General features: G+C 41.1%; 1 protein-coding gene across 3 annotated transcripts; it reads left to right on the top strand.

Moving 5' to 3' along the window:
- Positions 1-634: 634 nt before the first annotated feature.
- Layn (layilin) lies at positions 635-20326 on the top strand. Of its 3 annotated transcripts, XM_046465998.2 has the most exons (8): positions 635-870; positions 1470-1493; positions 3945-4242; positions 9804-9961; positions 14338-14370; positions 14920-15003; positions 17554-17656; positions 19305-20326. In XM_046465998.2, exons 1-8 carry the CDS (start codon positions 684-686, stop codon positions 19666-19668), a joined length of 1251 nt encoding a protein of 416 aa, XP_046321954.1. In that variant the 5' UTR covers positions 635-683; the 3' UTR covers positions 19669-20326. The 3 variants fall into 3 exon arrangements, with proteins under 3 accessions (XP_046321954.1, XP_046321960.1, XP_046321967.1); XM_046466004.2 differs by lacking the exon at positions 1470-1493; XM_046466011.2 differs by lacking the exon at positions 1470-1493 and having other exon boundaries at positions 849-870; positions 4015-4242.
- The last annotated feature ends 2031 nt before the right edge of the window (positions 20327-22357 follow it).

Here is a 22357-nt window from a genome sequence, read left to right as displayed (position 1 = left end):
CTCCTGCTGCCAGTCCAAGGCCCGATTCCATATCCACCATCCCCACCTCCCAATGTGAAGCAGAATCATTTTCCTGCTGAGACCTGGGACACTCTTTGGCTTCTGATGGAAACTACTCTCCTCTCAGCCAGATCAACTCTGCCACCTTCTGTGGAGATAATCCATGGTAGGTCCCCTAACTTTTCTGACCAGTGGACACATTGCCTGCTTGAGCATCCATTCGCCACAGCCACCCTTCCTTTCCAGGGTGTATTCCTGAGGGCTGGGACTGGCCTACTGAGCCTCATGTATATTGAGCCCTGCCTCTGCCTTTGGCCCACTCCACAAAGCTAAGAGAAGCTGGCTCTGGCCCTAGAGAGTAAGGACTACATATGTAGTCCAAGAGGCCACACTGCACCCTTCATCCTATTTCAGAAAAGCCACTCACTCCTGCACCCTGCGTCCTAGGCAAACTCAGGATCTCCCTGGGAAGCTTAGAGAGGTGGTGATCTGGCCCTCTCAGTGGCTAGCTACCCGCTGGCGGGCAGTATTTCTGGCGCCTACTAAGCTGGAAGAGGAGGTCGGGGGCGGGACAACCGGTGGGGCTGCCCTCCCGCAGTGACGTCCCCGGGGGCGGAGGGGTGATCAACTGACTCTGAGCCCTCCCTGCCTCTCCCAGAGCCAGGTCCGTCGGTCCTCGGGAAATGCTACTACCACGATTGCAATTGTCGCGCACGCCTTCGCCAGTCAGACTGCTCTACCACTGTTGGGCCCGGGTCCGAAGACGCATCACCCAGAGTGGAAACATGCAGCCAGGAGTGGCTCTGCAGGCTGTGCTGCTGGCGGTGCTGCTGGCGGGGCCACGGGGCGTGAAAAGTCGCCTTCTGAGCGGTGAGTGCGTGCGCTGGGGCGAGAGCTCTTGCCGGGACAGTCCGCACCCCAGCAGTCCGCACCGGGTGGGGAGGGAGGCGTTCCCCGCTACACTCCCCGGCCCAGCCTTCGGAACCTCCTGCTTCCAGAGAGCAATTTCTCGGCAGCTGGGATCGGGACCGGTTCCTGGGGCCATTCAGAGTCCTGGAATGCTGGAAGTCCATTCCCCGCCGAGGGTTACCCTAATGGGTCTGAGAACTAGGTTGGGTGGGGCAGTGGGCGAACCCGCTCAGCGGGTGCCCCTCCAGCTCAGCCAGCTCGGTAGAACACGGCTCTATAGTTCCTAAGAACCCCACACGGAGCAGGCTCACCAACCCCCTTTACCTCCCACTCGAGAAGTCCACCACGCAGACGGCGGGGTGGAGATCCTGGATCCGCGGTGCTGTGGGAACCTTGCCAGTTATTCCTGGTCTCCTCTGTGGGGAGGATGGCAGGCTCCAGCAGCTGGAATAGGAGCGCTTAGAGATGGGGAAAGCTGCTTAGTTAGCGTGGGACCAGCCCCGTCTGGCTCTGGGGAATGACTCTCTGTCTGCTTCCTTCCTTGTGTCGTGTCACGGCAGCCTCGGATTCGGACCCCAGAGGAGGTACAGTGCTCTGCTTTTTGCCTCTTCCAGTTGTTCTGCGTGTGGCGGGAGGGGAGAGGGCGAATACTGGTGCCCTTTTTCTCCTGTGCTGGGCGTCGACGGCTTGGCCAAGAGGAGGGAGGAGGAAGAATGGCAACCTCTTCCTCGGGGGTATCCCAGTTTGTGGAACTGATTTAGCCCTCTAGGGTTGATTTCAAGATGGGGTGTAGTGCGGGGCAGTAAATGGGGAGAGTAACTGAGTTGAGCTGCTTGGGTTAGGGCTGCAGGAGCTCAGTAGTTGATAGTGGTGGGTAGAAGGCCCGCCTACTCTTCCCCTTCCTGCAAATGAGAAAAGAAAGACACTTCCTGAAGGCAGGGGAACCAGATGGGCCCTCCGCCTCTTTCCAGCTCTGGCTCTCTCTGGCACTCACTGCAGGATTGGGATGTGTGGCCAGGCTGGACCATACAGGAAATTCGATTAAGGTGTTACATTTTCTCTTGACAATCTAGCATGGAAAAATGAGGGCTGCCAGTAAATTCAACTCCAATTTACAGTTATGCTGGTGGCAAGTTTGGGGGTGTTCCTAGTGGCTCATTTGCCTTCCATTTGCTGCCTGATTTGGAGCCCCCTTTAAGGAATCATAGAGGCTTGGCTGGCCCAGCCTTCTTTCCAGGCAATCTGGCTGCTGTCACTGCCTCTCTGAAACACCTGCTTGGTGAAAACATCAATGTCAAAGAGCCCTTTTAATTTGCTGGTGGACCCGTCTAGTGAGAGCTTCTCTATTTAGCAGCAATAACCAAAAAAAAAAAAAAAGAAGAAGAAGAAGAAGAAAAAGGAGGAGGAGGAGGAGGAGGAGGAGGAGGAGGAAGGAAGGAAGGAAGGAAAAGGGGAAAAGTGCAAGACTCTTCTAACTTGTTGCTTTTTGAGAATTTCTTTATAAAAGCAATGAGAGGAGAAACAGAAAACAAAAATTCACTGCAGCTTTCTGAATCATCTTTATGTGCTCTTTTCCATTTAGCACTAATAATGTAGTTAACTGTCTGCAGCCTTTGCCCTGCATTCTGGACAGTATTAGGAATAATGAAAGCTATCTGGCTCCCTGCAGCACTGCAAAACAAGTTGGGGAAACAAGAGCATTCCAGAAGGTCTGGGAAGAGGTCCTCAAATAAAATCCTTTACCCCTACTCTGTGGTAGCAATTCATCATACCCACAGCCCACAATTTGGCTCTGTCATTGCAGGGACTACTCTCTTTGTTGAAATGTGGTTTTCATTTTGTATAATTTAGATCCAGAGACATAAGCCATGTTCTCCCCTGGGCTAGGAATTGGCATTTGTTTCTGTATTTCCAGCACCTAGAACAGTGCTAGGCGAAAGGTACACTCAATACATGTTGATTGAACAAAGGAGGATGAATTAAAGAAAAAAAAAGACAAAAAATTTTAAAACAAACAAATGAGTAATGAAGCTGAGGTTTAGCTGCTGCAGCAAGGCTTCAATCACCCAGACACAAGGAAGGGCAATGTGTGCTGAGGAACAATTTGCTACTTGCTTCTCAGTAGAATTCCATCCATTTATCTGAAAGAGTCTTTAGCCCTTCAGTGTCAGTCATATGAGACACACTAGTAGACTCCCAAAACAACCCAAGCCCGGGGTGGAGTGGGGAGTGAGCAGTCTAGTTGAGAGGTACTGGCTTGACTTTGTAATCAGATCTGGGTCCTGACTTGGACAATACTGATGATAAGCTATGTGACCTTAATCAGATTACTCAATTTCTCTGAGCCTCAATTTTCTCATTTGTAAAATGGCACATAAACAACATCTACATCAGGGTACTGTTATGAGGGTTAAATGAGATAAAGTCTATATATAAATGTAAAGCCCTTAACACAGTTAATGGCACACAGGAAAAGTTCAGTAAATCTTAGCTATTGTCTTTAGGTCAGGGGACTGTCAGTAATGGAAAACCCCACGGATATCATGTACTTAGCTTCAGCCCACATCAGAGACCGAGCAAATTAGTTCTGCTGCTCATAGGCAGAAGGTTTCAGGGTAGAGGAGTCCATGTCTGACTTCAGAACAACTCTCTTACCTGAAGGAATCACTCAACAGAGATACTCACTTTACACACTCTCCCCTGAGATTGCCTAAAAACATAAAATTGTTATTTATAATTCTTAAGCCATAAATCTTCATCAACTTCCCTTAAAAGATAAAAATGTCTGCTTTTCAAGAATCTATAACTGAGCAAACAAAACATGTGTCCCTGCATAATCTGAGCATCAGAGTTTAAATCACCCCAACTCCATGTTGGAAGCAGTATTAATTTTCTCTAAGAACTCTGACATAACCTTCTGGTGATAAGTAATCATAATTCTGTCCAGAAGTAGCTCCATTCTGATGCCTCTGAGCCTCCTTGCTCTTGTATACATTTCTGGTACACTGAAACAGGTTGCCTTCTTTTATCTCTAGGGCAGCTGGTTTGCCGGGGAGGGACACAGAGGCCTTGTTATAAAGTCATTTATCTCCATGATGCTTCTAGAAGACTGAACTTTGAGGAAGCCAAAGAAGCCTGCAGGAGGGATGGGGGCCACCTAGTCAGCATCGAATCTGGAGATGAGCAGAGATTGATAGAAAAGTTCATTGAAAACCTCTCAGCATCTGATGGTGATTTCTGGATTGGACTCAGAAGGCATGAAGAGAAGAGAAGCAACAGCACAGCCTGCCAAGACCTTTATGCTTGGACTGATGGCAGCATGTCAAAATTTAGGTAAGTATGTGGAGCTGACTTCTTTGACATAACTCAGAAAAGAGACAGGCTGGATCCACAGTGCCAGATCCTTGGGGAAGTGGAGGAGACCCAGCCAGACAGAGGCCTGGGGGTAGTAACACCTGAAGAGCCATTGACCAGGACAGTGTGGTGAAAGTGGTGAATTTAGCCTTGACTTGCGCCCCATGGATGTCCAAAGAGTTCTACTCAGGTGGGCGAGCCCATCAGCATTATGTCAAGAACACATGATGCTTAAAGTCTTCACCCTGTCCTTAATATGTAACAGCAAACCTAACCTTCTCCTGATGATTAGGGTCAACTATCCCTTGAAGTCAGTCTGTCCTTTTGGCTAGATATCTGGCTATAGCTAGAATCCCCATTAAGAGACTGAAGATCCATAGAGTTGAAATCAGAATAGGACTGTGGACTACACAGAACTATGATAATGGTCAGAAAATCAGAACCAAGACCTAACTCTACAGATTGGCCAAGAGTGGAACTTTGGGAAGACTGCAGTTTATAGGACCCTCCTAAATCCTCAGCATCGAGACACTGATGCTCTCATACACCCCACCAAGACACTATGACATTGCCATCATCCCTCCCTATAAATGCAGTGACATTGTTAAAAATTTTAAAAACATCAAAATTCAGAGACAGACATAGGACTGTAAAATTTCTAACAGAATTAATATATTTTCATGATAGTTTATATAAGTAGTAAACACTAAGGCCCCAAAGGATAGAGAAGCAAAAGACCTGAGCAGATAGTTCACAAAATAGAAAATCTAATTGGTGTACAATCATATAAGAAAAAAGTTTAAAGTCATTATTAATTGAAGGTAAAGATTAAAAAATTACCTGTTACATTTAAAACAGTATGTAGGTAGCATCCATCACAACTCAACTCTTTATGCTAGTCATGTTCCTGAACTTCATATAAGTTCTGAGAGTAGCTCCTCCAATAGCATTATGGACTTCTCTTCCTAAAAGATGATGGTTAGTAGGAAGAGTAGAAGGTTATTACTCTTCACATCACTGTAGCTGGTCCCAAGGTCATGACTGACTTATCAATCTCCCTCCTCTGCTATCCAGTCCAGATTCCCCCACCCTCTGCTGCTGTCAATAACTGACCTTGTGGCATGACCCAAATCCTCATCTCTGAATAGTGTTAGGCCCTAGTTACCTTGAACTTCTCAGGGTGAAGTTAACAGACTTTTCCATTGGCCATCAAAATTGGGCAAGTAAGTACAAAAAGATACCCAAGTAGATAACCTAAGAGTCTTCACCCTGTCCATAATATATAATAGCAAACCTACCTCCTCCTGATGATTAGAGTCAACTACCTCCTGCCAAGAGAATGACATCACTTCTTGCCTGCTTGTTCCTATACACAAGGACCCCAAATGTCCAAGTGGCAACCAGTGACTCATAGCTCAATGAGACTTACTCTGTCTTCTAGAATAACTATTCCCCTCTGGAAACTAAGAATCTCTAAACTCCCAAAGCCCAGCATTGCAGAGACAAGAAGTACAAATTCCCTGAGTGAGCCATTATCAATGATGGAACTCCTGCTTTCTTCCCTTGGCTCCCAGACCCATGTATTCTACTAGTGGAGGCACAGAAGTTTATAAATCATTGATTTAACGTGTACTTCTTTTTGGATGATGCCCTGCCCCCAAAGTATTGCCTCTAAGCTGATACTTAAACTAAGTTTTCAACAAGCTATTCTCCATCACTCTGTCAAGCTAGCAGCTTCAAGATGGTGCAATATGTGATCTGACAAGTGACTCCCATAGCCAGGTACTTACTTCCACACCTTCTTTGCTATAAAGTAGGTGCCTTTGTCTGATGAGATGTTGTTTGGGATCCTGTTTTGATAGATTAAATATTATATACACCTTTGAATAGTGGTACTGACTAAGGTTCTTGGGCAGAAAAGGCAAACTCATGCCTAGATTGTGTGTCTGTTCCTACCAAAATGAATCATTGTCCCTTTTAGGGATCCAATGTAGTAAACTTGCCACCAGGAGACATGTTGATCACCTCAAGTATTGATGCTATGACAGAGACACAGCATTGTCCTCTGTTGCTGGAAGGCTGGACATTTGGCAGTAGTAGTAGTCAGATCAGTCTTGATTAGTGGGATCCAATCTGTAGAATCCGTGCATAGCCTCCATTCTGCCTCCTTTGTTACTATATTTGCATATCTAGTGTGCTAGTACTAGGGTGACTGATAACCAGCTGGCTGGCATTACCTGAATGAGTCATTTGTCTCCTTGGCTGTTCAGTGCCTCTTACATGAGAGATGCTCCCTGGTATGCTTTCATGTGTGATAAAAAATTATCATATTTTATGCCCAGTGATATGGATCATTCTACTCAAGAAGTCCTTGTCCCCAGTCTTCCAGTCTTTTTCCCTTTAGATTCTTATCAGCTCACCATGCTGTTTGCTTTTCCCCTGAGTCTTTATGTATTCTAATCTTCCATAACTTCTATTTCCATACAAAGGGGTTAACTAGGTGCATGAACTAAAGCAATGTCCAGTGAGAGAGTGTCCCCCTAGCACACTGTCTTTCTAGGCCACCTCCAAGTGGAGCTGCAGTTCAGCTGCTGTCCATTTTGGCTTCTTCACTCATACTTAACTGACCTTCATGAACCAAGCTCAGGCTGCCTGTATCAGCTAGCCATAAGGAACTTCTCATGCACCATAAGTGTGAGCTGAGGCAGAGGCTTTGGAACAACAGTGGTAGATATCATGGCAGTCTGCTCTAACTATTCATATAGCACCCCTTTGGTCATAGATATACCTCTTCCACCTTATAACGGATTGATTCTAGCCTACCTGAGTTGTGATAAGATGTGTCTGATAATACCTAGCTCATAATGAGCAGGTCAGGCTGCATGGTCTCTTGGTTGGTGGTCCTTGCTTAGTAAAAAAAAAAAAAAAGTAGAAGTTGCTTTTCAAAAGGTGACTAGTTCTTGGCTACAGATGATATGACTTTGCTATAAAACCCTAGGAATCTGCAATGTGATTCTGTCATTGGGGTTGTCATGAATTCTATATGGGAATATGTTTCCCACCACTGGTATTTCAGTACACCTCAAATTCCAGTACTCCTCAAAGCAGTGCTCCTGGGTGTAAAATATGCTGCCTCTGGAACCCAAAGAGGCCTGCTAAGTATAAAATTTACTTCCTAAAATTATTAATAGTTTGCTCTTTTATTTGAAAGGTATGCTCTGGCATTGTCTAGATCACTAGATCCCTACACATTTTAATAAAGTGGCAAGTTCCTGAATATTCATTCACAGGGTTTATCTCTAACCCTCTGGAGAACATGAGTCTTAATAAGACCTCTAGTATAATACGTACTTCTTACTCATCTGGTCCAACTGGCATAATGTCAGCAATAAAGTGAACCAGTGTGATTTTCTGTAAGATTTCTAGGAAGTTCAGGCCTCTTCATACCATATTACAACAGAGGGTAGGAAAAATCAATGCAGCCTCAGTCAAGACCATACAGGTATACTATTGTCCATTGCCAATAAGCACAAACCATTCCAGATTCTTTCTGATCCAGATGGAAAAGAATGTGTTCACCAGATCTGCATATTAAGTACTGAATTGCATATCAGCCTGCTCTAGCAAAGATATCACCTATGGCACAGCAGATAAAATCAGGGTTTCACCTTGATTGAGTTTGTGCTATCATTGTGTTAGTCAGCTTTTCATTGCTATGACCAAAATACTGACAAGAACAACGTAGAGGAGGAAAAGTTTATTTGCCTTACAGTTTTAGAGATCTTCCTGATTTTTGCATGAGTCAGAGTAGTAAATTAAATACGGATATGATGAGGAACATCACACTGCATTCTCTAGGTCTTTAAGGAGGGCACCATTTTCTGCCATCTTCCCTGGATTAAAGATATGGTTGTTGGTTTAGTAACTTGGGAGGGGGTGGGAAGGAGTGCAGTTTCAAAGGCTTCTACTTGATCTGCTCCACTATAGTAGCCTAAGGAACCAACATGGAACTATACCAACTACCAACATGTCTATTCAATTCATATATGTGGGGACCCGGACAATGACTATGGGCTGGGTCCTTCTGTGAGCTGACCTCTATTAATACCTGGTCCCAATATGTTCCCACTCCAAATGGGTAATAGCACTTCAAGTCTGAATAGCAGTGTCAACTTATACCTTGTGTCAAACAGTTCTTTGTAATATTTGGATATACTCCCCTCTCCCAGCATATGGTTACTTAAGTAAATGGCCAGAGGTTCCTTTGGGGAAAGAACAGGGGAAATTATTATCACATGTGCCTGCCATGGTACTTCAGAGTCCTTCTTCCTGGAAACCTGACCTTTCCCTCTATCAGTTAGTATGAGTCTGAAAACTGACTCAAATCCAAAAATTACATTCAGCCATAATGTTCTATATCTCCCTGAGATGAAATAATGTAAAGGCTAGTAGGGAGTGTCAAGGGGTTTGGAAAAGAGGATGGAGGTAACTAATGAGGCACAAAGCCTAGCTCCTGACAGGGGCCCCAGCTGTCCACATAATGTCTAAGGAGTGCTTACTGCAAGCTTATCTATTGTTCAGGAAATTCAAGTAGAGCAAAAGGACCTTCCTTCCTTCCTTCCTTCCTTCCTTCCTTCCTTCCTTCCTTCCTTCCTTCTCTTAGCTGTCTCTTTATTCAGGAGGGACTCTGACAAGAGCCAAGCAGAGCAGCAGTGTCTGGCTAAATAGTCTGAGCATCAGGACAAGAACCCAGCCCTGAAGGGAAGCAGCTCAGGTGGGTGATCAGGCAGACTACAAAGCCCATCCCTGAGTTAATATCTGAGATAGGTGCTTCAGATTTAGACTCTCAATGAGATCCAAGTCTTTAACCTGGCACCCACATAACCAACTGGGTGGCAGCACCATTTAATTCCAGGTTTTACTGGGTAACTGCTAATGCACCCCTTCAGAGGTCTAGGAAGGCAAAGAGAAAACATCTGGTAGTGGAGGCTGAAAGGCTTACAAGCCTGATCACATGGAAATGATGTAAAAACTGAAAAAGACCAAATGGTCCTTCTTCCCATGTGTCTACCCCTTACCTTACTTAACAGCCTCTATATTTTGGAGGGTCATACAGTGATGGCTAATGAAAAGCAAAAAAAGATGGAAACAGAGCAAGTTTTGGATGAGACATATTATGCCTCTTCTCAATGTGTATGATCTCTTTAAAAAGGGAAACAAAACGAAAAGCAAAAAGCAGAAAAGAAATGAGCAGCCCTGCTAGCTGCCTTTTCTCATAATTCCTTTGCAGACATCATATGGTAATAGATTCCTCCGTGCAAAGAGGTTGTGACAAATGTCAGATGATTGATTGTGGTGTCCATATTAGAAAGTATGTGGCTCTGTTTATTGGCAGTGCTTCAATCCCTCCTCTCTGTGTATTATGTTCTTAAGCCAAGTATCATGTAAGTGTCCCAGTGGAACCTGATGGGAAAACAAAGGCTTGGAAGTCTTGGGGTATGTTTCTCCACTTGCCTCTATTGTTTATTCCTTTCCTACAGGAACTGGTATGTGGATGAGCCTTCCTGTGGTAGTGAAGTCTGTGTAGTCATGTACCATCAGCCTTCAGCACCTGCTGGCATTGGGGGCCCCTACAAGTTCCAGTGGAATGATGACCGATGCAACATGAAGAACAACTTTATTTGCAAATATTTTGATGGTAATGAATTCTCTCCCAAGCTGAATTCTCAACCTCCTCTCTTATTTCATAAGCAGCTTCTCATACCAAGAATTTGGTATGTGGTCACTAAGAATGCTTATCACAAATGCCAGCAATGATAAACTTCAGGAATTCTTGTAAAGAGATATGTAATGATACTTCCTCACTGAGTAATAATTATAGGAAAGGAAAGATTATCAGATGCTAAGAGAATGGATGAAAAGAAGAAAGAATATATTTCATGTGTGATAAAGCAAGATTTATGAGAACATCTAGAAAGAAAAAAGTTCTCTCTCTGGACAAACAAAAATTCTTACTCATTCTACATGCACAGTTAGCTGTAGGAGCTTGGAATAAGCTGACTATTGCTCCTACAAGTCTTCCAACAGCTATGTGAGATATTTTCTCAGAATTTAAAGAAACACACTAATAACCAGAGGAGGCAGAAGATAAAACACACCAATTTTACTGGCACCAGGAAAAAATAGCAGGCACATTGATGATCAAGTTTAAACTCCCCAGGCTACCTACTGTCTATATGTCTTGCAACCTTAACTTGCATTTGCTTCTAGATCTTTAAGAGTTGCAAATTGGCTATAAATCCAGTCTCACCCTGCTGAGGTTTCCCAGACTCTTTTATTAAAACTGACATAGATCTAAACTTGAACTGATTCTTGATCTATCCCTGAAGTTTCTCACCTCCCTGAAGCCAAATTCTTGGCCCCAGTTCTGCATTATTTCCTGACAGGGGTAGAGTGACTTGTTAGTTATATCTAGTTTGGGACTAAGAATCCTGTCATTTAAAATTTTTTAAATTGGACTATGCTCCGGGGGTAACTTTTGCTACTAAAAGATATTTTTCCTTCTTTTTTTTTAAAGAGAGAGGAGAGAGAGAGAGAGAGAGAGAGAGAGAGAGATTTTTAATATTTATTTTTTAGTTCTCGGCAGACACAACATCTTTGTTTGTATGTGGTGCTGAGGATCGAACCCGGGCCGCACGCATGCCGGGCGAGCGCACTACCGCTTGAGCCATATCCCCAGCCCCAAAAGATATTTTTCCTTCTTCATCTCTGAGACAAATTCTTTTATATAGTGACCATACCAAGATTCTCCCTACCATACCAAGTTGTCTCAGGCTGGGAGGTTTTAAAGAACTAGACTGGCTTATCAGGTCACCTTCATAGATCAGTGAAAGGAAAACACTTATTACAAACTGGCTTTCCATTACTCCTATTAATTATATTATATTAACTCCATGGCTAAACATTTTTACTTTTTAAACATTTTTTGAAATGTGAGATTTTGAAAATTGCTTTAATATTCTTTTATTTTTTAGCTTGGTTCCTTTCTAAAAAGAAATCATATTCATCATTACTTTTGCTATTGCTCATATTAGTTAGACCGAGTTCTGTCCAGAAAAATATGGCATACACAAAGATTTTACTAGGAGAATAAAGTAAAAAGGATATTTGCAGAAGTGGTAAGCAAAGAGCAGGAGATGGTAAAGTACCCAGAGACTAACTACAATGGGAAGCTCTTACCACCCCTAGGCCTAAAAGGGCAAAGGGAGAGAATCTTTTAACAGAATCCAGAAAAGGCTTGAGGTCATAAAAAAAGAATCCCCTCAACAGAAATGGTAACCACAAAATACAATTACTGTAAAATTATGCTGATAAGCAAGGGACCATGAAGAATAAATACTGTGACCTCTCTCTCCTACCTTCTGATCTCCTGCTTTGCCTCCCACTGGCTAAGTCTAATAAGAAACCAAAGGATTCCCAGTGAAACAGTCCATAGAGATCAGCCCAGATCAGAATGAATCCAATAGTGGGAGATAGGCACATGGCAAAGAACTAACACATTGCCTTTATGTGGCCTCTCATCCTCAGCATAAGTTCATATTATTCAGCATGCTGAAATAAGGGTGGACAAGATCAGTCTCAGTTCTCACCATTCTAACACCTCTCCCCATCCTATCCTAATGCCTTTCTGCTAGTTTAGTTCCCCAAGAGACTTAACTGTTGTTTCCTGTGTGTAGAACACATTTTCCCTCTCTCTTTCAACTTGTTTTCACCTTTCATGTTCAGATTAAGCAGCAGTGTCTGGCTAAATAGTCTGAGCATCAGGGCAAGAATCCAGATGCTCAGACTATTTAGAACTTACTAAACAACTAAGTAACACAAGTCATAACAACAAAGTAAAACAAGTGATACGGGATTGGATTACAGACCATGATGATAATGATGATGATGGTGACAGTGATGATGACAATTTTATATAAATGACAATATTAGGACAATTGGCAGAATGTGCATATGATTAGATAACAGTATTATATCAATGTTGCTTTCTTGGTTTTGATCAATGGATTGTGATATAGTATAAAAGAATGCCTCTCTCCCTTTTAAATATAAATTGAAGTTGTTAAGAGTAGAGGGATACCATGTCTGAAACTTTCTTTTTGGAAAAAAGTTACATATGTGTATATATATAAATATGTGTATATTATAAATTCAGCATCTATGTATATATAGATATAAGCACATAGAGATAGGTAGATGATTGATACAGATAATAATTAAGCAAATGAAATATAATAAAATAATAAGGTGAAGGATATATGAGAATTCCTTGTGCTATTCTTACAAATTTTCATAAATCTGAAATTATTTCAAAATAATTTCCTTGGAGAAGCTTTCCAGGACCCCTCAAGGTTAGGTGATCCTCCTGTGAGAACCAGAAGCACCTCATACACAGTACTTTCACTTCCCGTTTCCAGGTTTGTCCCTTTCACTATATGCTTACAAGAAGTCTGGAAACATACTTGTCTAGCCAACTGATGAAGTAGGGGAAGATCACTTCTGTGGTTCCCAAAAGATGACATTCTGTCCTATCATGCCACAGTATCAAGAGACTGGGTCAGTTATCATCTCTAAAACTAGGGTTGAGAATGTGGCCATATGGCATGCAAGCCAGACCTGAATATTTGACTACTCCAGGAATACGGTAAAGGCACAGGGATATTCAGGGAAAACTAGAGAGAAACCATTCAAGGTATGGCAGATGCACTACTCAGATGTATGGCAGATGCATGGCATCGAGGTGCCATGTTTACTGCAATTTTGCACAGTAGACTGAATTATGGAGGAACAACAATACGAATAGATCATTAAATGTCACTGAATATACTATGTATTTCAATGTAATATCATGAAATTAACATGGATTAATATTCTCCTATATGTCCATATTTTATGGCCATCTTGTCAAATATAAGCTCCTTAGAGGGCCAGGATTATTTCTCATTTGCTGTTGCATGGCATAGTTATATCTCCTTACTATTTTAACTTTTATTTGAATTTATTAATTTTTATTTGAATTGGTTGAAATTCCAGTTTAGCAACTTACTGATTATGAAATTTGGGCAAGTTATTTAATCTCCCTGACTTTTGGTTTCCTCATGTAGAAAAACCAAAAACCTGACTCCCTCGTCAGGTCATTATCGAGATTGAGCTTGTTCTTATAAAACATTTAGAATAGTTTCTATCATTTGTAGGCATTATATAAGTGAGTTTTAAAATAAATATATTTGCTTCACCTCTACGTACACACACTTATAGGAAGATGATTAAAAACTTCTGTCCTTTCTGAATGAAACTTCAGAATAAGCTTGCCATCTGAGCCTTAGGAATGTGAATTCTAAAGTTTTGCCCCTAAGAACCCTGTCACTATCAACTCCAGGGCATCTAAATAGCATAAGTGACTCATTGTCAATACAACAGTTCAGTCAGAAGCCAAAACATTTGACATAGGTTGTCTGTGCAACCTCACTTTCCCGAAGCTCTTGGAACTATTTAAAATAATTCAAGGCCAATCACCAGTTTTTGATTTGGGGCTAGCCAGTCCCTCGACCACTTTTATTGCTTGGAAATCAGTGCTTGTTGCTCTCTGAAACATCTGCAGTATGAGTTGCTAAAATGTCTTGGATTGCTGTAAAATAATTCAGGAGTGTAAGTGTGGAAGTAGGGCTTTCTGTTGAAATCAGATGAGCTATACATTGATAGAAGCAGGAGCTACATCACAGCACACAGGGATTCATCATACAGACTTTCTACTTTGGTGTATATTTAAAAATTCTCATATTTAAAGTATTTGAATAGTTTTCTTTTTTAAGAAAAAACACCTAAGTAAAGCTGGGGGAAGGCTAGTCTTTATGCAGAAGCAATTCTTTTGATTTAATGAACCTAGTCCTGGTATCTGATAACAGAAAATAATCTGATTACAATAAAGTTTATTGGAAATGGTTGCTATTCTCTAGCTGATTTTATTCAGATGGCAGGAAAATTTTGTTATTATTTTCATTTTTATTTCTGCAGAGAAACCAACAGCTCCTTCCACAAGACCTGGAGGTAAGGCTGTCATTTGAGATTTGAGTTAACTCAGCCCCTCTTCATTAAGTTAGAATCAGTTCTTTAGACCAGATTATTCGACAGAAGATGATGGTGTTAACCCAGACAATTTGGATGCACCACATCCAGCTATGATGAGTCCATTATTCTCACTCTTTGGTATTGTCTCTTTCAAAACTGAAGAACAACAGTAGCAAATTCAGTTTGGGATATTATTTATTATTATTGACAATAGGAAGGGAATTATTTAATTTAATGAGACAAGAAATGAGCCAAACAGAATGGTCCTAGCAGAGAGTCACTGGCCCTTCCCTTCGGCACCTCACTCCTCCATGTGGCTATTAAGCCAGCTGCCTGTCACTTGTTTTACTGCCTGACCCTCACCTAACGACAGTAAAATTCATATCTTTACTTTCCTATGTATACAAGTGTCGATGGCCAGGTTGCTACTGCTATTTAGCATCTCACTTTACACATGGTAGGACCTCAGAGAATATCTGCATTAAAGTTCCTTTTTCCAAGTTCTCAAGTCCATGTGTCTCTCTCCAGGTGAAAGAACAGAGCCAGCAACACCCACAATTCCAGAGGAAACACAGAAAGAAGATGCCAAAGAAACATTTAAAGAAAGTAAAGGTATGTACAGAGTTCACTTGGGGAAAACAGACAATGAGACTCTCTTGATTGCTTTACTATATGTTTATATTCCCTATTTTGTTCTTTCCCACAGCTCCTTAAAAATGGAATTAGACCGTTATCTGTGACTTTGCCAAAACTGTATTTAAGGTTAGGTTTCATCAGTGAAATATGCAAATAGAGCTATCATAAGACAATTGAGGAGATCAGACTAGTCAGGAAGTAAAAGACCTGCAGGAAGACAAAGCCCCTTGGTCTTAGGCTAGAGGTGGGATAGAGCTGGGACTGAGAGAATGGATGCAGAGACAGAAGAGCGGAAAGACCTGTACCACAATGCATAACACCTGTGATTAATAGCCATCTGTGAAATAGAGGAAATGGACCAAAACATTTAAAAAGATCATAAAAGGTAAAAGAAAATGGAGTGATAAATTGGAGTGCTAATGGACTTTCAACCTCACCCTCACACTGAGTTTCAGGAAGGAAATCTGGGGTTTTGTTACTGGGCAACTTTAAAAAAACACTTAAGTTCTCTGTGCTTCAGTTTAATCATCTGCATAATAGAAGTAATAATATTTTTCTTAGCTACCTGGGAACATTACTGTGTCCATAAAATGAAATAGAATGTTGCAGTTCTGACACTAACCACAAGAGTTGGCACAGACTCCCCACCCCCCATAGCTTAAAGGCACAGTCCATAACTGCCCTCACTTCAAACATTACCCACAAGTTTAGGAATCCTCAGGTCACATCTCTTCTGACCAATTGGCTACAATTCCAGGAGTGCCTACAACCCTCTCTCAAGTTCAAAAATTCATTAAGACAACTCACAGAACTCAGGAAAACACTGTACATACTTAGGCATTTTATTACATAGGATACAGCCAAAGAAAAGAACATGGGGTGAGGTCTAAAGGAGTTCTAATTGGGCCCTTCCATGTTCTCTCCCAGTGGAATCAGAATGTATCATCCTCCTCCTGGCATACTGATGTGTACAGGAAGCTCCACTTATCTTTGGTGTCCAGGGGGTTTACAGGAGTTTCATTGATTACTTAGGTGGGGTAGATCTTATCACCAGTCATGTGGTATAACTCAGTCTCCAAAGGAGGTCAGGCTGATGTCATCAGGCTCAGAGCCCCCACCCAAAAATCACTTGTTCAGTTTTCTTGTGTGGCCAGCCCCCCACAAACACAGGCCACCACTGTCTTGGACAGGTCCTTACAATAAACTCTAGTACCATCCAAGATGCTCATGAATAACAAAGTCAATTCTATTACTTGGGAAATTCAAGTATTTAGACCCTCCTTCCCAGGAACCAGGGGCAATTTTTTTATGATACAACAAACGTAATATGTGCTAGAAAAAAAATAAAATGCTATGCAAAGGTGTGTGGCATTTTTATTGCTCTTTGATATTATAGTGGTACTTAAAGAGGATTTTTGGAGTATTTTGGTTTTGGTTTTTGATGGTTGTCAGGTTTGCAGCTTCACAGGGGAAAAAAAAAAAAAAAACAGTAATAGCCACTGGATGGCTGGAATCTTAGATCAGTGGGAACAGGAAGGGAGTTAGTCTAAAATTCTTGCTTCCTCCCAAAACCTTATTGTTGGTTCTAAGTCTTAAAGGACTAAAAGATACAGAAAAGAAGACCTCTAAGAGAATTTCATAGTCACTGCTCATGAACCCAACTGAAGCCAGTTGGTCTTAGTTAGAAATGTTGGGAAGCATTTAAGTCTAATTTGTGTGCTCTGTGAACTTCTGTTTCGCAATAATGACCCCAGAACTTTTGACTGGGTTCTTCTTTGCTTCCTCTCCCCAACCCCTACACTGGGAACTACCATGGCTGCTCTCAGAGGCCAAGGCATCAATACTGCACCAATAGTCTCTGCTTTGCTACGAAGGACAAGGGAAGAAAGAATATCTTTTCTCCAAAAAATAATCTCTTTGAATTATAAAAAGTACCCTTTTGGTATTTGCAAGACTCAAAAAATTAAAATTATTTTCATTATTATTACTTAGGGTAAAAAGACAGGTAGAAAATATTTAATGAGGGGCTGGGGATGTGGCTCAAGCGGTAGCACGCTCACCTGGCATGCGTGCAGCCCGGGTTCAATCCTTGTCACCACATACAAACAAAGATGTGTGTCTGCTGAAAACTAAAAAATAAATATTAAAAAAATTCTCTCTCTCTCTCTCTCTTTAAAAAAAAGGAAATATTTAATGAAACTAGAAGATGCTTTACTAACTGGGTAATTCTACATCTACCTCCTAGGAATGTGCTCTCTGGAATACCCTGTATTTGGTTATGCCTTTTTAAAAAATTTTTAAAATATATTTGTTAGTTGTCAATAGATACAATACCTTTATTTTATTTATTTTTATGTGGTGCTGAGGATCGAACCCAGTGCCTCATACATGCTAGGCAAGCACTCTACCACTGAGCCACAACCCCAGCCCCTTGATGATACCTTTTGAAGCCAGGTTTGAAGCACACATACATGCCAAAAAAAAAAAAAATCACCAATGCTGATAGTGTGCTATTTTTCTTTTCAGAAGCTTCCTTGAATCTTGCCTACATCCTAATCCCCAGCATTCCCCTTCTCCTCCTCCTTGTGGTCACCACAGTCATATGTTGGGTTTGGATCTACAGAAGGAGGCAAGTAAAACCTTCTTTATGTAAACCTTTGTGGCCTCTGCCTTTGCGAATATTTGGATATTGCCCTGTTTACTTCATTAAAAGTCACAGAAGCCCCAAGAGAATGGCCACTGTAGATTGGAGAGTAAATTATCTGGCAGGCTCAGAGTATTCAGAGATTAAGAGAGTGATATTATATTCTTTATTTTGGGGTATGTGGAAGATTTTAAACAATTTGAAAAGTGAAACTATGTTATTCACTTCCTGTGTACCCACATATCACCCAGCAAAAGTGCTCTCACAAATATAGGTCCTGGTTCCAAAAGTGTGTTGAATAAGGAATGACTGGTAGGCCATGTGAAGAATGACTGTTCCAAAGCATTCTGGTAAGCCTCTGAAACAGAGCCACTTCATTCAGAATGAAAGAGCCAAATTCCTTTTAACTGACTTTTAAAAAATTGATTGCATAGGAGTAGATTGGTTCAAAACACTAGATGGTATAGACAACCTATTTTGCAGGCACGATCAGTGTCCCTATTTTTTAGGCACACAGAATTGTTCTCAGTTACCTTTTCATTCCCCAGGATCATGGTATTCATAGAAGGCTAGTATTCCCATTTACGATAGAAAAAGGTTCAATTTAAGTTTTGGCTTCCTTTGATGACCAATCTGAAACTAATTAGTAAGATTCTGATGTACAACTTTTCAACTTCCTTAAGGGATTATTACAAGCATCAAAGCAATGAATACATGCAGAGTGGGCATCTGATAAGTACTCAAAAATGTCACCCATTATTCTGATCGTTTTTATCTAAAAGTAGAATTCAGTTCAAAAATTACAAATATATTTTTCAACTGTTTACTCTGCAGTTGATTCTTCATTTCCCTTCTTTATCTATTTAGCACCTCGCCAGGATTTGGGAATAGTAACTCATGCTTGAGTCTATCTCTCCAAGGGTTTTTAACCTTTCTTTGTGCCATAGACCCCTGTAGCAGTCTGGTGAAGCCTGTGGCTCTTTTCCCAGAACAAAATTTTTAAATGCTTGAAATTTACATTGGGTTGCAAAGGAAACAATTAGACTTTTATATTATTTAGCAAAAATATTTCCAAAAATGAATACATGACACAGCATTTTCATGTGCTTTTTATTAATTGCTCTTTATTTAGTGATGGGTATAATTATTATAATTTTGAAGTTGAGAGGAAGCAACTATGATAACTGTGATATGATATGAAAATAGTTATGATTCCTGTTGTTGATCAAGTCAAAGACATTTTTAATTCTACTCTGGTTTAATAACTGAATTCATAATGGAAGGCCATTTTGTGTTTCACTTATAGATGAGTTTCGAAAAGAGTGACATTTTTTGCCCATCAAATTCTATCCCTGGACCCTCCCAAGACTCTGGGTGCCCAGGATAGAAACCTGTGTCCCACTCTCTGGCCTCAGTGAATGACATATACATAATTGCTTTGAACTTGACACTTTCCTGGTTTGTCCTCCTCCCTCCCCAAAGCCCTGGCCTGTAGGTTTTGGTAAGTAAGAAGTACACTTTGAGGAACAGCCAGGGTATACTTCCTTCTGCTTTCAGGAAGCTCAGAGATTTTCTCAGGGGAGCACCTCAATTGCCTGGTCTCAATACTCAACCCTTTTTCTCCCTCTCCCAGGACACGGGAACAGGCAGACCCTAGCATAAAAGGAAAACACAACATCTGGCCCTCTCCTCACCAAGAACACAGCCCAGACCTAGAGGTTTACAATGTCATAAGAAAACAAAGTGAAGCCGATTTAGCTGAGCCCCGGCCAGACCTGAAGAACATTTCATTCCGGGTGTGTTCAGGAGAAGCCACTCCTGACAACATGTCTTGTGACTATGACAACATAGCTGTGAACCCTTCAGAAAGCGGGTTTGTGACTATGGCAAGTGTGGAAAGTGGATTTGTAACCAATGACATTTATGAGTTCTCCCCTGACCAAATGGGGAGGAGCAAGGAATGCAGATGGGTAGAAAATGAAATATATGGTTACTAGGACACATGAAAAAAAAATTTGAACTGATAAGAATGGAAAATATATAAGAAGAAAATTCTCCTATTTTCTATAAAGGGAAGTACTCAGAATGTCTATGAAAATGCTCAGATCAGGTCCTGGGGGTGAGCATGTGATCCCCACTAACCCCTGTTGGGTTCCCAAGTTCTGGCTTTATCCCTTGTCCCAGCCTCTTTCTCACCCAGCGGGACCTTATGAAAAAGCACCTTGGGGGCTGGGATTGTGGCTCAGTGATAGAGCGCTTGCCTAGCATGTGTGAGGCACTGGGTTTGATTCTCAGCACCACATATAAACAATTAAGTAAAATAATAAAAGTCCATCAATAACTAATAAAAATATTTTTTAAAAAGCACCTTGGCACATAGTGGTGTCCCAATAAATGTCAGTCGACTGTCAGTTAAAAAAACAGTACTTTAACTGACAAAGATGGAGCTTGTAGCTGTAGAACATGGGGAGCCCACCTCTAGGTTCTGTTTTTCTTGCTCTATACAGCAGCACACATAATCACAAAGAGATAGACTACAGCATCTTTTCAAAGCCCAAGTATAGTAGCCCCAGGCTGGCCTGCCCATCAGCAATTTTCATATCTTTTTTTTTTTTTCCTCAAAGAATAAAATCAAATAAAAAGCAGGAAACAGAATGTTAGTCAGTCTGTGTCTACAGCCCTTCCTCTGCATGTGGCCTCAGGGGACCTTTTTTTTTTTTTCTCCTGACATCTAAACTTAGAAATGTTCAACTTGGAAATACTTTAGAAACTAAAAATGAAATTTGTGTCTGTGCTTCTAAACTTATTTGTGCTCCCAGCCCTGATACTACACGTTGTCTTATTTGCACATGCATTTTACTATAGCATCAACATATTACTAAGAATGATAATAATCCTACTTTTTTTTTGGGGGGGGGTGGGGGGGGGGAGGACATGACTATATGACTACTTCAAATACTTTTGGTCTCAAATCCAGAGAAAAGTTTCTGGATTTGAGACCAAAGGCCTGGTATCAGTCATGTAATTTAGTAAGTCATATACACTTCAAAAATCTGAAAGCCATTATTTAAATCACCAGCAACCTCCCTCTATCAACTTAATAATCTTATCATTTTAACCACTTCCCTCTTAGGAATTATTTTTAATAGTCTAGCAATTATGTCTCATATATGGAGCCCCAAATCAGACAATTAACTAGTCTGGGTCAGCAGTATCAAATGCAGTGAATTGTAACCACTGCCCAACTATCTGCCCTAGTAAGTCAGAGAACAGGGTGGATAACAAAAATATTATTTCTGTCTGTTCTGGAAGTGTGTTTTGTGGAGTTACAACATTTGAAGCAAAAGCAGTGAGCAGCATGCGGTCTGAAGGACTAATTCATTGCTCTAAAATGTCCGAATTCCCACTTTGCCTCATACAGGTTACTCTAAAACCTGTCTCTTTATCCTCTACTGTGTCCCCACTATCCCCTGCTACAAGGCTGCAAACTCCATGAGAATAGCAACTCTACCTGCCCCTCTGCATTCTACTTGTTGCAACCTATGACAGCACCTTGCAGAGTATGCAACCAATGTTTGTTGAATAGATAGATGCACAATAATTCTTTCAGACTGATGTGAAATTGACTAAATATTTCAGATGAAAAATTTGTAGGACCTGTTTTTTACATGCCTCCTAGGTGGAGGAGGTAAATGAACAATTTTAATTTGAAAAGACCTCCTGCTACCTAGGAAGGAGGAAGCATAGCCACTAGGAACTAGAAGCTACTGAATTATGTTAACAACTTATTTTAATTATGTTACAAAACTTTAAATGAAGAGCCTTTTTTTTTTTTTTTTAATACCAGTGGTACCAGGGATTGAATCAGAGGTGTTCAACCACTGAGCCACATCCCCAGCCCTTTTTGTATTTTATTTAGAGACAGGGTCTTGCTGAGTTATTTAGGGCCTCGTGAAGAGCCATTCTCAACCTATAAAGGCAATCAGGTTATGAGCAGAGCAGGCCCTTTGCTCTTTAGCATCTTCCCTTTATCATTAGTGTGTTATCTCTGCCAGGACCCACAGATCTCTTCTACCTGTTTACACACAGTAAGTCTTAGCCTATATTTTAATTATTCACTTCCTTTTTTCTTCTTCACATGTGCAAGTTTATATTTATCCAACTCCATTTCTACCTCTAATAATTGCACTTCACTTATGTAAAAAACATCTTCTAACTCTTAAGTGTTTGCTGTGTTCAAATTGAACAACAGCTTATTCATTAGGCCAGGATTATTTAAAAATTTAGTAAGCCTGTATCATCATTTAAAATGGTAATTCCCCTAGGGCTGAGGTAGAGTGCTTGCCTAGCATGCACAAGATCCTGAACTTGATCCCCAACACCACAAAAATAAATAAATAAGTAAAACAAAATAGCAGTTCCTGACCTTTTTCCTCCATTGTGACACACATGTCAGATGAATTGTATGTATGAAATAACCCCTATGATCTGTCTACTCCACAAGTATTTCCTGAATACCCACCATGTGCCTTGTACTAGAATGTGGCCCACAGCTGGATTTATGGCTGAGGTTTGGAGAATCTAGTTATATGTTATATACATTGCCAAATGTGGTAGCTGTGAGGCTCTTTTTTTCTCTTATACTATATTCACGCATTCATTTATTTGAAAAATTTTAAACATGTC

Source organism: Marmota monax, unplaced genomic scaffold (assembly GCF_021218885.2).
Source record: "Marmota monax isolate L192 unplaced genomic scaffold, Marmota_monax_Labrador192_F-V1.1 WCK01_AAM20220418_F8-fsc00045, whole genome shotgun sequence".
Taxonomy (NCBI): domain Eukaryota; kingdom Metazoa; phylum Chordata; class Mammalia; order Rodentia; family Sciuridae; genus Marmota; species Marmota monax.
Note: the sequence above shows the minus strand (reverse complement) of the source record. Positions and strands in the feature narration are given on the sequence as shown.

Coding starts and splice junctions, on each gene's coding strand:
- Layn (XM_046465998.2), top strand. CDS start 684: ATGCTACTACCACGATTGCAATTGTCGCGCACGCCTTCGCCAGTCAGA. Junction 1,494..3,944: donor GGATTCGGACCCCAGAGGAG/GTACAGTGCTCT, acceptor TTTTATCTCTAG/GGCAGCTGGTTTGCCGGGGA. Junction 15,004..17,553: donor AACATTTAAAGAAAGTAAAG/GTATGTACAGAG, acceptor TTTTCTTTTCAG/AAGCTTCCTTGAATCTTGCC.